Source organism: Camelina sativa, chromosome 20 (genome assembly GCF_000633955.1).
Source record: "Camelina sativa cultivar DH55 chromosome 20, Cs, whole genome shotgun sequence".
Classification (NCBI taxonomy): Eukaryota; Viridiplantae; Streptophyta; class Magnoliopsida; order Brassicales; family Brassicaceae; genus Camelina; species Camelina sativa.
This window is the reverse complement of record NC_025704.1, coordinates 9,652,766-9,666,598: the sequence shown is the minus strand read 5'-3', so window position 1 is coordinate 9,666,598 and position 13,833 is coordinate 9,652,766. Positions and strand designations below refer to the sequence as shown.

At 36.4% G+C, this 13,833-nt stretch overlaps 4 protein-coding genes across 4 annotated transcripts; all 4 read right to left on the bottom strand.

Moving 5' to 3' along the window:
• On the bottom strand, positions 702–2,938 carry LOC104770245 (probable E3 ubiquitin-protein ligase LUL3). The gene is made up of 3 exons (XM_010494646.2): positions 2,327–2,938; positions 1,348–1,819; positions 702–1,122 (listed from the first exon to the last, which is right to left on the bottom strand). The coding sequence occupies exons 1-3, from the start codon at positions 2,869–2,871 to the stop codon at positions 1,003–1,005; spliced, it is 1,137 nt and encodes a 378-aa protein (XP_010492948.1). The 5' UTR covers positions 2,872–2,938; the 3' UTR covers positions 702–1,002.
• Positions 3,210–5,732, bottom strand: LOC104770244 (TVP38/TMEM64 family membrane protein slr0305-like). The gene is made up of 9 exons (XM_010494645.2): positions 5,295–5,732; positions 4,916–4,977; positions 4,642–4,696; positions 4,416–4,514; positions 4,236–4,322; positions 4,037–4,153; positions 3,848–3,940; positions 3,736–3,766; positions 3,210–3,617 (listed from the first exon to the last, which is right to left on the bottom strand). Exons 1-9 carry the CDS (start codon positions 5,388–5,390, stop codon positions 3,409–3,411), a joined length of 849 nt encoding a protein of 282 aa, XP_010492947.1. The 5' UTR covers positions 5,391–5,732; the 3' UTR covers positions 3,210–3,408.
• LOC104770243 lies at positions 6,288–8,269 on the bottom strand. Its single transcript, XM_010494644.2, has one exon. The coding sequence runs from the start codon at positions 8,131–8,133 to the stop codon at positions 6,457–6,459; it is 1,677 nt and encodes a 558-aa protein (XP_010492946.1). The 5' UTR covers positions 8,134–8,269; the 3' UTR covers positions 6,288–6,456.
• Positions 10,628–13,275, bottom strand: LOC104770242 (UPF0613 protein PB24D3.06c). Its single transcript, XM_010494643.1, has 9 exons — positions 12,881–13,275; positions 12,485–12,561; positions 12,280–12,385; positions 12,064–12,156; positions 11,910–11,975; positions 11,624–11,769; positions 11,402–11,510; positions 11,220–11,284; positions 10,628–11,006 (listed from the first exon to the last, which is right to left on the bottom strand). The coding sequence occupies exons 1-9, from the start codon at positions 13,169–13,171 to the stop codon at positions 10,859–10,861; spliced, it is 1,101 nt and encodes a 366-aa protein (XP_010492945.1). The 5' UTR covers positions 13,172–13,275; the 3' UTR covers positions 10,628–10,858.

Sequence of the window (13,833 nt, the reverse complement as noted above, 5' to 3'; positions counted from 1 at the left end):
GTTCAAAAACTTCAAAATTGTATGTGTTGCGTTTTTACAGTGTTATGTTTATGTGTTTTTTTTTAATAAAAAACTATCAAAGAAACATCATGTCTTAGACCTCTGATACCACCTGGTTCTCGAATAGGTACTATATGTAAAAATGATTTTTGCTTGTGAAGAGGGTCACTTCACTACTATCAAATGAAGACTTTTTTGTATATTTAATATCTTCCTCAATTCAAAAGTTTGAACATTCTGTCAAAAAGAATGAACTCAAACTTCACTTTTCTAACTTTTTCTTTCTTTCTCAGGCTTAACTTCAATAGGAAACATTCTCCATCTCCAAACCAGCTTTTCCTTTTCTTTTAGCCTTTTTTATAGACAAAAGAGCAAAAAGGAGAGAGGGAAAAAAAAAAAAAAAAGATTACTTCTTTGAATGTTCTTCATCAACTTCAGTTCCATCTCTCCTTTATTATCTTTTGAATTTCTGTAATTATCAAGGTCCCCTTTTTTTGTCTTCTACACAAACTTTTACTTTCTAGAGAAGAAAGAGTTGAAAGAAAGCTAAATAAGGGACATATAGAGGTATCCATAACTCTTTGCAGAACTTTTTCTGTCTATCTTAACATAGAAGTGGTCACTAGGAGGTTCGGTGTCTAGAGAGTATGACTCGATCCATTACTATAACCAACATATGGTTGCAAGTTCTATCCAAGAGGTAAGCAAACAAAGAAATAGTATTCAATAACACATCAAAGAGATTGATGAGTATTTCAAGCAGAGAGACACAACGAGAACTTCTCTAGAATCATTAGAGAGCTATATATATGTTACATTACTGATGTTTTCGTAGTTTCTTCCAAATTTCCGAAACTAAGAGCAACAAATATGTACAGAGTATAAAATGAGGTTTGTTTAACAAAACAGAGAATAAGAAATTTGCTTCAAGGGTTTCGGAAAAAAAAAAGAAAAAGAACCAAACTTGGTGTTTAAGTGAAGGGAACAAAACAAACCTCTCTTTCAGTGTTGTTCATCACTACTTTCCACTTTCATCTTTACAAGTCTTTCGATAGGTTTTCGACAAATGGGACATTTGTTTGACTGAAACGGGAGTTCTTTTGCGCAGTCACTGCATAAACACTGCAAGAGGCAACACAGCATGATTTAGTCTTGATGACAATGCAACCAAAAAATTATGTTCTTGTAAAAGATTGATGCAGATTTAGAGACAATAACAGCAAAGTGAAGTAAGTCTAAAATGACAGGATCTGCATGTTCATGTTCGAAACTGCGGTTAATAAGTCTACCTACTAAATGCAAACTTGTGTTTGGAAGAGGAGAAAGAAAATTGATAAAAGCTTTTACCAAATGTCTACAAGGCATGACGGCGGTGTCCTTAGGTTCAGTCAAGCATATGACACATTCTTTGCCACCAGTATCCTCTAAGCCCGACGCAGCAGTACCTTGTGTGGTCGAGTTCTCGATACCATACAACTGATGTAGTTCATATCGTTCTCCTTCAACCCATAGGAGCTGTTTCATAACTTTCACTTTGAAAGAGCTATCGTTAGTCTTCTCCAAACAGGCTAGTGTGATTTGCTTATTTGGTGGGGTTACTGTCTCGGCTGATATTACAAGTGGGTACACTTCTTCTGTTGTTGGTTTGGATAGATCATCCAGTGAAAAGAACCCCAAGTCAGTTCCTGTCCCTGAAGGTTGTAGAAACTTCTGCGCAGTACCTTTTAGGAAAGGGACTTTGGTTGGTGGGTAAGCTTCTGGTAAATGCGGAACCATTGTGCACTTTGATTCCTCCTTTGCAAAAAATATGACAGTGAAACTGAAATGAGACAAGTAAACACATCAATCAGACTCACTCTTGGTAATCTTAATAATGTTCACAAAAGCCTTAACCTTGGTATGCAACACACACAGAGTTATAATAAGATTGATATAGTAGCTAAACTAGCTTAGTGTAGCAAACAATTACTTGACAACCGCAACTGCAATTAGCCAATCTAGTCCCCTGTTCAGGTTATAATAATCACTAAAATTGGATCAATTGAACCAAATTGATCCTAAAAGAAAAAAGAAAAAAACCTAAATTCCAGTAACTACAAGCAAGTAAGGGTTTTGAGTCACATCATGTAAAGTTTAAACCTTTTTGATCCAAATATGAGATTCATCATGTAAAGTTTAAACCTTTCTGATCCAAATATGAGATTCAGTATAAATTCGAAGTTCCATCAACCCTAATTAGCCAATCTCATCCCAATTCCGAATTCTAAAGTCGGGAACTTTCACACAAATTCCGATTTGTAAAATCATCAAATTAAGAGTTAAATACCTGCCATCGAACACGGCATCGAAGACGAAGGAAACAAGATGATGACCAGGGTTAAGATCGTCTGGTTCGAGCTTCACCGTAGCTTTATTCACATTGACAGCATTCTTCACCTTCTTCGCGTTCTGGTGCTCCACAGAAGGCAGAGGTACCTGAACCGTAGGCGGACCGAAGTAAACCGGTCTCATCATAGTATTCCAACCATTGTGATGGTAACCGGTGAAATACGGAGGACCTTGTTGCGGGTAATACTGGTTTTGATAATAGTTTTGACCGTATGGTCCGTGATTAATCTGCGGCGGCGGAGGAGGCTGAGAAGACGGTGGTTGTGGTGGTGGAGGAGCAGGAAGAGCGAGCTGTGGAGTTGAAACGAGGTTGTTGTTGTGAGTGTAGCTGTAGTCGTTTTGAGGCGGCGGTTGTTGCGAGGGAGGATCGGTAGGGTTATTATAGTACGGCGGACGAGAAGGAAGAAGAGGAGGAGGAGAGTGATTGTGGTTGTGACGGTGGTGGTTGTTGTCACGTCGACGGTTGCTGAAGGAGATCCCCATAGATAGACAGACTCTGAAGACAATAGAGATTTGTAAGACAAGAGAAGAAGTCAGATCAAAGATTTGTCTATGTTAGAAACTTAGAACATGTACTAATTACCTTTTTTTTTTTTTTTAACTTTGCACAGTTAAATTATGAGTTAAGATATCTTTACCGCTAGATTCACTGCCATTTTTGTATTTAAAAGTCAACGCGTTGTAACTTTTTTTAATCGTACTTGACCGAAAGAGACATGACTATATTTCTTCTTCCAATTTTAGCTTTGAATATTATGTTCATAAAATATTATATTTTAGATATTTGGAGCTGTAGGAAAACCAAAGAAAAACTACATCACGAAACCCGTTTAATTTCTTTCTTTTTTATTCATTTAATACTTTAACACCCTATGAACTAAATAATTACATCTCAGAAGAAGAAAAAAAAACTTTTTTGAAAATAATTTTTAATCTATGTTATTATACAAACCAAGAAAAAACTATGCTTTGTAAGTTGAAGATAAAAAATATTATTATACAAAGTATTCAGTAGCGTTTTTATTTAAGGACTATGGTTGTCTCTTGTTCCTGAGGTTGTTGAGCATCTATCTTTATTAAGAGAGGCTCGTTTAGATCCGTAGGAGCATCGTCAGTAACGGCCAGCTCCGGTGAGGCTGCAACCGCGCCGTTCATGTCTCCTCCGTGCTCTGCTAAAGCTTTTCTTAACGCGTCCTTTGCCACTTTTGTAACACAGACCATTAATATCACTGCAAATAAATAGAACAGATAAAAAGAAGAAACTATAATTAGTGATTCTATACATTAGGCAGGTTGATAAAGGATTCTATTGTGGAGAAACTGAATTCTAGGAATTGTCCAACTAACCGGATATTACAAGGCTTGAAATCAAGATGGCCTGCAAAAGGCAGAACACAGGTTAGAAGAGAGATTGAAACAAGAAGCTGAGAATGTCGTTAAATTTGTGCAAAAATATTACCCAGCGACTTAGTGAGAATTCCCTCCACTTGTGAGTCACATCAGAAAGGTCTTTTAGTGTTGTTCCAACATACACTAGTGCAAGCGTTATTGGCTGCGAATTAATAAAGTATCAAGATGTTAATTCTTTTGATCTTACGATTTAAAACATTCAACAGTGGTTACAGAGAGGTGAAGTTGGTTAGATTACCATCATCCCTAGCCAAGAAGAAAGTAAGTATGAGCCTAGCCGAATTGGAGTTACAGATAAGAGGTAGTTTAACATGCTGAAGGGGAGAAGCGGAGCTAGCCGGAGCAGCAAGCATATCTACATTCAGTTTTGCATATTCATAAGTAATAAAAGGAGTGTCAAAAAAAGGATTCAAACTTCGTAGGTTTAAAGTGCAAACCTTGAAACCAGATTTCTGAATCGCGAGTGCGACCGATTGAAACTGAGGATAATCCTTCAATTTTGCAACTACGAAAGGTTTTCCAATCTGCATAAGAGCATTTACCATGTAAGTTCCAAACAATAAGGATAACGTCTGTCTGCATATCTTCTAACTACATAAGAACTTTGAGACACTTACTGTACGGCCTAGAAGAAATGCTGCTCCTGAGCCAAGTGTAGCACCGACTGAGTCCGCAACAAAACCAATTGGCAGCCCAAAAAGGTAGCCACCACCGATCTGAATATCACAAACTTCAACCAAATAAGATTTTTTCACAAATTTATAGGTAAAACCTGTGACTCTCAAAGTGGATAAAAGCCATAATATATCACAAACAAAAGAAAAAGAATCAAGATGTATATACCGTGAGAACCGAGGCAGGAACAGCCAAAACAGTTAGAGGAATATATGCAACAGCTCTGCAAACATTACAAGAGAAAGAAAAGGTCAGTACAAAGGTAAACAACCAGCGGAAAAAGGCATCCTAACTCTTATGTTCCTAAATTTCTAGAAGTTTTATGTGCATAGACTTGTATTAACATTAGTAATGAAACAGATTACTGTTACTGTAGGTCATCACACAAAATAAGCTTCAAATCCAAAAAAAAACAAGAAGAAGAAGAAGAAGAGTCACTTACAGGACAAAAGGTCCCCAAGGCCCTAGATCTTGTTCAACCCATAACAAAAAATCCTTCAAAAGCTGAAAAAACAAAATACAAAGAATTAGTTTCAGACCATAAACTAGCTGACAAATCAATAATACTCCAAAATGAGACGAATTCAAAAAGGAAAGATAACATCCAGAGACAAATCTATTAGCTTTACTACCACATTTGCTTCTACTAACCAATTCAGCCACACATAAACACATCTCATGCCCACAAATGCAAAGGGTAAAAAATAAGAATAAAAGCTCAATCCTTTCATTGCTACGAAACACCTCAAATGAGATGAATTGTGAGAATTGGCAGAGATGATCCAACAAAAACAAAAACCCTAATTTAGCCAATTACGGACCTTCTCAACGGGGAGAAAATAGCAAGCCAAGACAATTGCAGCTATAAGGATAAGGAGAACACAAATCCGAAGACCAGATCCCCACGTTAACGCCATACGACGCCTCCGGCGACTATTACACGGCGTTGTCGGGATTGATTCTATTTGACAAGCAGCGAACTATTATTGAGAGAATTACGACAAAAGCAAAGAATCTTTACGAAATCCTCCTCCTTTGTGTGTGTGTGAGCGCTTTGGCTTTGGCTTGGCTTGGAGATGATCTAATCTCTGAAACGGAAAAGGACAAGACTTTTGAGGATTTTAATTGGGGGAGGTTTCGTGAGAGAGGGATGATAGGGATTTTGGATTCAATTCAATTGTTGTTGATTTGGTTTTGAGAGAGTTCCATGTTTAGCGTGAGAGAGATGGCATATTATCAGAACTGTGTGACTGGTTACATTAAACCGCGTGGCCCGTACCGACTCTTTTATTCGATTTTCAATAATACTCAGTAATATATCTTAAACTAAATTCGTTTTTGTTTTATTAAAATTAAATATAATGAAATTTTGTTACTCTCTTATTTAGATAGCCAAAAGTTTTGTTTTTTTTGTGTGTGTTAATTCACAAACAAGTATTATTATCCCCTATGTATAAATTAGTGACCGCGTATATGCCGTTTNTTCGTTTTATTTTTTTTTTTTTTTTTTTTTAATATGTGGATATATATAAAAATTAAATTAAATACATTAGAAAAGAAGATCTTTGACCAAAAAATAAATAATGGAAAAAAAAAAATTGTGACAATAAGTGACACGATGCCACGAGATGCATATTTCATTTTAATTATTCAGAAAGACTCCTTCATTAATTACAAACGGATGGTCAATCATTTATTTATAGTATTTGCATACAATATGATAAATATACACATTAAAAATGTTATATTAGAAATATTTTATTCCAGTGACGAATTCTTTTCAAAAGGAAAAAAACATAGGAGTGATCGGATGATTATTGAATTTTCAGCTGTGACTAAAATTACCAAATTTTATACTAGCTAACAACCAATATAATCAACAAAGTCTACACAATACAAATAAAAGAATATCTATCTCCCAAGTCCTAAAACCTAGTACTATAACTTAAATCAGCTCTCTCTAGTCTCTCTTACTCTGCTCTTTTATCTTACACAAACTGCATTTAACAAGACATGAACAAGCATGAGATCCACAAAGTACTGATGTCCCATCTCGCCGTCTCTCCACCGCATCTTGGCCGGAGCTTTCCCATAGTGAACCCCGTCGTTACAACGGTTATCAAAATGCCACGGATACGTCATATCGAAGTTATCAACCACACCCGAGACCAAGCCTAGCTCCTTCATTTTTTCCAAAAACACACCATTGTACACTTCCATCTTGCTCGGGTTAAACGCGAGCGTCCTCGCGTAACCTCCCGTCGCAATAGTGTTCCTAAAAACCAATTCCGGCGGGCGGAATCCTCGAGCTTTCACTGAGTCAAAAACGTTTCTCCAGAAGGCAGCCGCGGTTTTAGCTCCTTTTGTGAACGCTCTAAGGTTAGACCAATGAACACCGTCATGTAAACCCGAGTTCACGATCATCACGTCTGGTACACCAGTCTCTTCGACGAAATAGCTTTTAAGCAACTCTCTAAAGGTCTCATCTTTAAGTGAATCAAGACCTTGATAGTTTTGAGTCTCGTTCCAGTGTCCATTAAAAACACTCGTGATCCTAACTGTTTCGGATGAGTTCTTTGGATTCGAGAACTTCGAATCAAACCTCCTCGGCACAGCACCAATCTCCGGATGACCCAATACAAAGTTCAACAAGTTCCTAATCGAATCAACATGGTTCGAGTCACCCCAGAAGAAGATCCATTTGTTCTTCAAACAATCCCAAGCCGAATCCTCTGAGAAGAGCTTAAACGAGCAATGGCTAGAGTAAACCCAACCATTGCTCTCTAACTCAGCTAAAGCTCCATCGCACCATGGTTCATGGCAAGGGAAACCATCCGGTAAACAACGGTAACGGCCGTCGTTGCTGATCTCGCATTCTTCATTCTTACCAAGCCTAACCCACCGACCAGACCAAACGTCTCTGTCGAAATCAGACCGAACACATCTACGAAGCTCCGGCAAAACAACGTCAGGTTTCTTGATAAACCGTAATCTGAAACTACGTAGCTTTCTGTCGAAAGCGAAACGAGATGGGCTTAGTTTAAGACCATGGAAGCGACGAAAGAGCAAAACAACGGTGAGATTGTAATCTCCGGCGAAATCAGGATGAACCTGAAGAGATAAAGAGTAAGTTCCGTTTCCTAAATCTTTAACCGGCGGTCTAGATTTCCAGTTTTCGCCGGAGAGATCAGTCTCGAAGTAATCTCCACCGACGCAAACCCGTTTCCCAGAATCGTCTAAAGATTGAAACTTGAATTCGTGAATCTTACCAGCCGTCAACTCTACTGAACCCCTACCGTCGATTCCCGGAACTGAAATCTCGACGGTCTTTGCTTCTCTGCACTTCTCTCCTCCAGGAGGAGCCAACCAGTTTCTTAAAACATTCGCTGTAAAGTTCTGCTCTTGCTCGACGGAGATCCAAGAAAGCTTCTTCACCCGGGTCGGATCCAGATCCAGAGAAGGAGGAGAAGTGAGCCGACGCATGGAGTAAGAGTTGAGTCTCCACGAGTTTTCGATGAAGGTTTTGAGTGTACAACTGTCGATGGTCCATACGACAACCATTAGGAAGAAGACGAGTGATGTTAGAGCGCCTAATCTCCATTGAGGAAGATGATGATGATTACTCAGCGATGGAGACGGAATCACTAGTTTCTCTGGCATCTGAAGAACTCTTGACGACAATAGGAAAGAACCCTTGTTTTTATCAGTTTTGATTAACTCGAGAAAGGAAAAAAAGTAATTACAGAGTAGGTAAGAATTTTTAGAGATTGGTCGGCAGGAGAGAACTCCTGTGGAGTGCGGAAGAGTAAAGGATATGACAATTTTATGTACAGACGATTATACCCTCGTGAATAAGCGGAAACTACCATTAGGCTCCGAACCGGTGTGTGTGATCGCGCCGCCAACCAAGGAAGCGTGTGTTTTTAGAAGTCGCGTCGGCGTGACGTCTGGTTAAACATGAATCGGCCGTGTAATGTACGGTGGGATTTTAGGGACAATGTTGGCGTCCAGAGCCGTCTCTAAATTATTAAAGGCCACAATCAAATTAAAATAAAAAGGATGTTTTGCTATTAGTCAGAATAGAACCCATGAACTCATTCCCACTAACAAAGATAAATGCCACTAGACTAAACACATTTTTTAGAAAATAAAGCCGAAAGTTATATATAAGGAAAAAAGATGGCTAGCTACACGAAGTATTGGTGAATACATGGTCACACATGCCAAGTATACTATTGTATATTCAACTACACAGAGTATATGTATTACATGACCACATGCATGAACTATATGACGTTATGCGGTCAACATCATAGGCATATAATCCAGTACACCGGTCAATTAACTCCGGCAAAGACCGGCGTTGACTCCAGTGTTGACCAACACTTAAAAAGAAAATTCTAAACTAAAAAAAAATTATTATAGTAAATTATTTATGGGTTTTCATGATTAAAAGACATTTTCTATTCAATATCCAAATATTTTTTATATATCTCTAATATATTCATCTTATAATTAATTACTTTTTATTTTTCAAGCTAAAGTAAATAGTTAAATAAAAATCATTTATAATTATTTTCAAGATATAAAAATTCATTTATAATAATCTTCAAAATATAAAATCATTTATAATTATGTTCAAGATATAAAAATTTCTAATTATTTTCAAGATATATATATATATATATATATATATATATATATAAATCTCTCATAATCAGATTATTTAATTACTACAAAATCAATAAAATCAAATTCAACTACTTTCATTAGAAAATAATATGCAAAAGATTGAGTATATGACTCTTTACTCTAAATTTTGCATGGTAATTGTTATAAAAAAATTTAGACACTCTTTTCTTTAAAATTTACATACTCAAAATAACATATAAACAACAAAAAGTTAACAATATTTACTTTTAACATATGAACATTTTCATTTTTACTCTCTTTTACACAATTACAATATGTTAAATTAATTTTTAGAAATTTTTTTTCAAGTTTGGGTTCTCTATATTACATTTAGGATATATTTAGGAAATATATTAAAAATATCTTTAGATATTGAATTAACATATAAACAACAACAAAAAATTCACAATATCTATTTTTAACATATGAACATTTTCATTTTTACCCTCTTTTACACAATTACAATATGTTAAATTAATTTTTAGAAATTTTTTTAAGGTTTGGGTTCTCTATTTTACATTTAAGATATATTTAGGAAATATATAAAAAATATTTAGATATTGAATAGAATATTTTTTAATTAATAAAACCATAAATGATTTAATATAATAACTTATTATTTTTTATTTTTTATTTTTTATTTTAGAAATTTTTGTTGGTTAACGCCGGAGTCAACACTGGTTTTCACCGGAATTAATCAATCAGTGTACCAGATTGTATGTCTATGGTGTTGAACACATGACGTCATATAGCTCATGCATGTGGCCATGTAATACATATACTTTGTGTAGTTGAATATACAATAGTATAGTTGGTATGTGTGACCATGTATTCACCTATACTTCATGTAGCTAGCCATCTTTTTTCCTATATATAAAATACACAGCAGAAAATAAGGCCACAAGTTCATGCTTCATGGACTTGGCCTTTGGGTCGGCTCTGCTGACGTCACGTGTCTTGTTTGTTTTCTCTCATTGTCGCACCGCCGCTTACAAAAATATCTTTTTCCGGGATAATATTTCATAACTAACGGAAGAAAAAACAAACAGATATTGAGATAAAAGAGAACGGTTAGGTGTGAGATTAATTCACAGTTTAGTTTTGTTTGGCTGCTAATAATGATCATCCATCTTAATCCTTTTGCTTAACTGAAAAGTCAACAATTTTTGGTAAACAAGAAAATCTATCTTTTAGTTAGGAAGATATTGGTATAATAAGTATGATGTTGATTGTTTTTTAGGAGAAAACAGTTTTATCTGCAATAATGGAAATATCTGTTATTAACCTAGCCTTTGACAGTTTGACTTGACACAACTCAACGTCTATTTGGTGAAGTTTGGTGATAGTTTCTTCTCTTGGGATATGTTCTATCATCTTACTTTCTACTTTTGGTTGCTTACCCATTCAGGTTTTTCATGTTTATGAAGCATCTCTGTTCAAAATGAACTTATGGACTCAGCAATACAAGGCACATTGAAAATTGAAGATTATATAACAAGAAAACAATTTTTGGTTAACGACAAAACAAAGCAACAAAAGAAATTGAGGTTGATTATAACAACAGAAGGAAAAGAAGAAAAAATTTACTTTTCAAGGGGTAATGATTATGAATCAGCCAAGAAGTGAATTAATTCATGAGATTCAGATTTGAATTTAAGTTTCCATCCACATACTGTATATGGATAAAGCAGATTTAGCTCCAAGGATCATCCCAACCACTGGGTCCTACCCTTTTGACAAATCCCATAATGGCTTGAACAGCTTCATGAACTCTATTGGAGAGAGAATGATTCCCATGCTCTATCTCCACTTTCTCTGCTCCACCCATTGCTTTACTTAATCTGTAATCACACAGCTCAAATCATTCCTCTATCATTGGGTTTGTTCGTGACTTCGTGTGCAATCATTTCTATATCATTTTCATCCAAAGTTTGCATCTATAGTTCTCCATATCTACCTATTTTAACTAAGATTCCAAACAGATGAACACAAAGAGGACATCCTTGTATACTCAGTTCTAGATTCGAACTGTTACTTAAGTTTAATGGCCTCACCTATTAACCAATGCCTTTTTGTCGACATATTCCGGTACATACTCATCACCCATGGAGAAAATCACCTGTAAGAACCAGGACATAGATGATATAATAACCTAATCAGTGCCCAATTGGCCACCAAAAGAAACAATTATGTTCATCCGGACTGGAAATGTTTTACAAGGTTGGTTTTGTTTTACCTGACAAGGTGTGTTAGCCATATGCCCAAGTCTAGTTTTCAACTGATCATCACTAAGGTCAGAACTAAACATATCGTCATCCCCCATGTAAGCGCAGAGGGAGTGATATCTGCAGGACGCAAGCGAAATTTTTTTTTTTGGTTTTGTATCTAGACATGTTTAAAACACAATGTTTCCAATTTTAAGGCTGCGATTATGGTACAGAGACATATAGAGATTTACCTATACGCAGAGATTGGAGCACAAGGATCAGCTTCTCTAGGCATTAGCTCCTCCCCTTTACCTTCTTCTATCATGTTTGCAGCCAAGTCTATCATAGTTGGTGTTTCAGGAAGCGTTGCTTTGTACTCTCTATCGCTGACCGGTGCCTACATAAATATTGCAATAAGCAATATGAACTAAAGTCAAAACATATGATATAGCAAACAAAGGCCTCCTTTCACATAAGAGAATGAGTAGCTTTAAGAGAATAACGGAATGTACAAGTCAAAGAATCTAGAACTAGCACCTGCAAAATTGCAGCTCGTACAGCTCGGGAGCATGCAGCATTTGTTCCCATATAATACACAATATCCTGTTTCAAAAGTGCGAGACGAAAGAGTTCATGTCATAACTTTCTTACAGAATCATGAGGAAAACTGTTTGGGAGCATAACCAATAACCTGGCAGCCAGTGCTATGACCAAGCAGAACAACACCCTCGGAGTTCTCTTTGTTGATGAGATAGTTTATTAGCTGGTCGATCTCTTGAGCATCCTTCATCAAAAGGAACAAGGATATATTGTTAAGTAAATTGCTGAATGGAGAAATTCTTAGCTTTTCCCCACAGTCTAACAATATAACAAGGCAAGAAGAAATCCAAATCAAGTAAATCATTACTTGTTTCAAGCTGGAAGTGCCAAATCCAGAATACGAAGACGACATCAGTAGTTGAACAAGTGACCATTTCTCTTTATCCAAAGCAATTGCAAGAGGTTCCAAGTAACTGAAACAGCCAAATTTATGAATGTTCTATCAATTAATATACATGAAATTTTCATAGGCCAATTCATGCCAAAAGATAAAGATGGGAGAAGCCACATACTCAGTAGCTAAAAGTCCATCGGTTAATCCACCGATAAATACCACTTGTTGTTTATACTCTCCGGTCTTAAAAGCCACCTAGAGAAGTAGAGAAACACATGAATGAAACAGACAAGCAAAGCTGTTGTTTACTACCAGAACCTAACCATGAAAACTCATAAACAACAATCCCAAGTAACATCCAATCCTGAGTTTTTTTTCATAAAGGAACCATCTTTGTAAACTTGGTTGATGATCACTGCTGCTATATAAACTAGTCAACTCAATTGACGCAAAACATGAATTCAAAGGTCTCTCACATGGGCTTGGAAACGTTAACCTTAAGCAACCCAATAAAAGGAACCAAAAAGGTTTCGCCTTTAATTTAAACAAATCGAAATTGGAGAAGGAAGAGAACCTGAATAGATTTGGGACCGTATTTGAACAAAACACCACGAAATTGATTCTTCCCTTTGATCGGTCCACCGTAATCTCCGCTTCCGCTTCCGCTTCCACCTCCAGCCATGGAAGAGCTTTTAGATAGCTTCGCGGTGCCGGATTTATCACCACGGCCACGAACGATTCCGGAGAACCAGGACGTCGTCGTGGAGGGTGAAGAAACTGTCGCCGTGGAAGACGATGATCCCGATGTCGACGCCGCCGCAGTAGCAGCAGCGGCGGCGGAAGAAGAGGGAAGGGAGAGAGACATTTTTATTGGTTTTTGGCGACTGTGTGTGGCGGTTTCAGATTTCGTTTGTGGGACAAAATGAAACTTTTAGAGAGTGAAAGCACGCTCCGTCATGCGCGTGGCTGAGAGACAAAGTCGTTGGTATTACATGTAACCAGTGTTCAAGAAAGTGGTTTAGGCAGCCGCTAAGCGCTCAGTAGACGCCTAGATGACCGCCTAAACCGCTTAAAATTACATTAATTTAATTTTAATATTTATTTTTGATTTTTAACTATATAGATTTAAATTATTAAGTTTTATATTTGTATACGTAATTATAAATATTTATATGTTGTTAATATAACTTAAATAAATGTATTTTTGTTAATTTTGTTTATAATTTATAATTTTTTTTATTTTCTAACATATATTTGTACATAATTTTATATATATAATGTTTTATGTTGTAAACGTCTAAACCGCTTAAAAACCGTCTAGACCCCGATTAGGCGTTCTAGATGCTAGGCGCTGGATCACCGCCCAGATACCGCCTAGCGCTTTACACTGCATGTAACGTCTTAAACTCTTTAATGACATTAATTAGTCTACTCTCTCAACTCTATTTAGACAATTACGATGGCTCATAATGATAAAATTATAGTAATATACTCTGTTGTCTGATGTGATGTGTATATAATTAATAA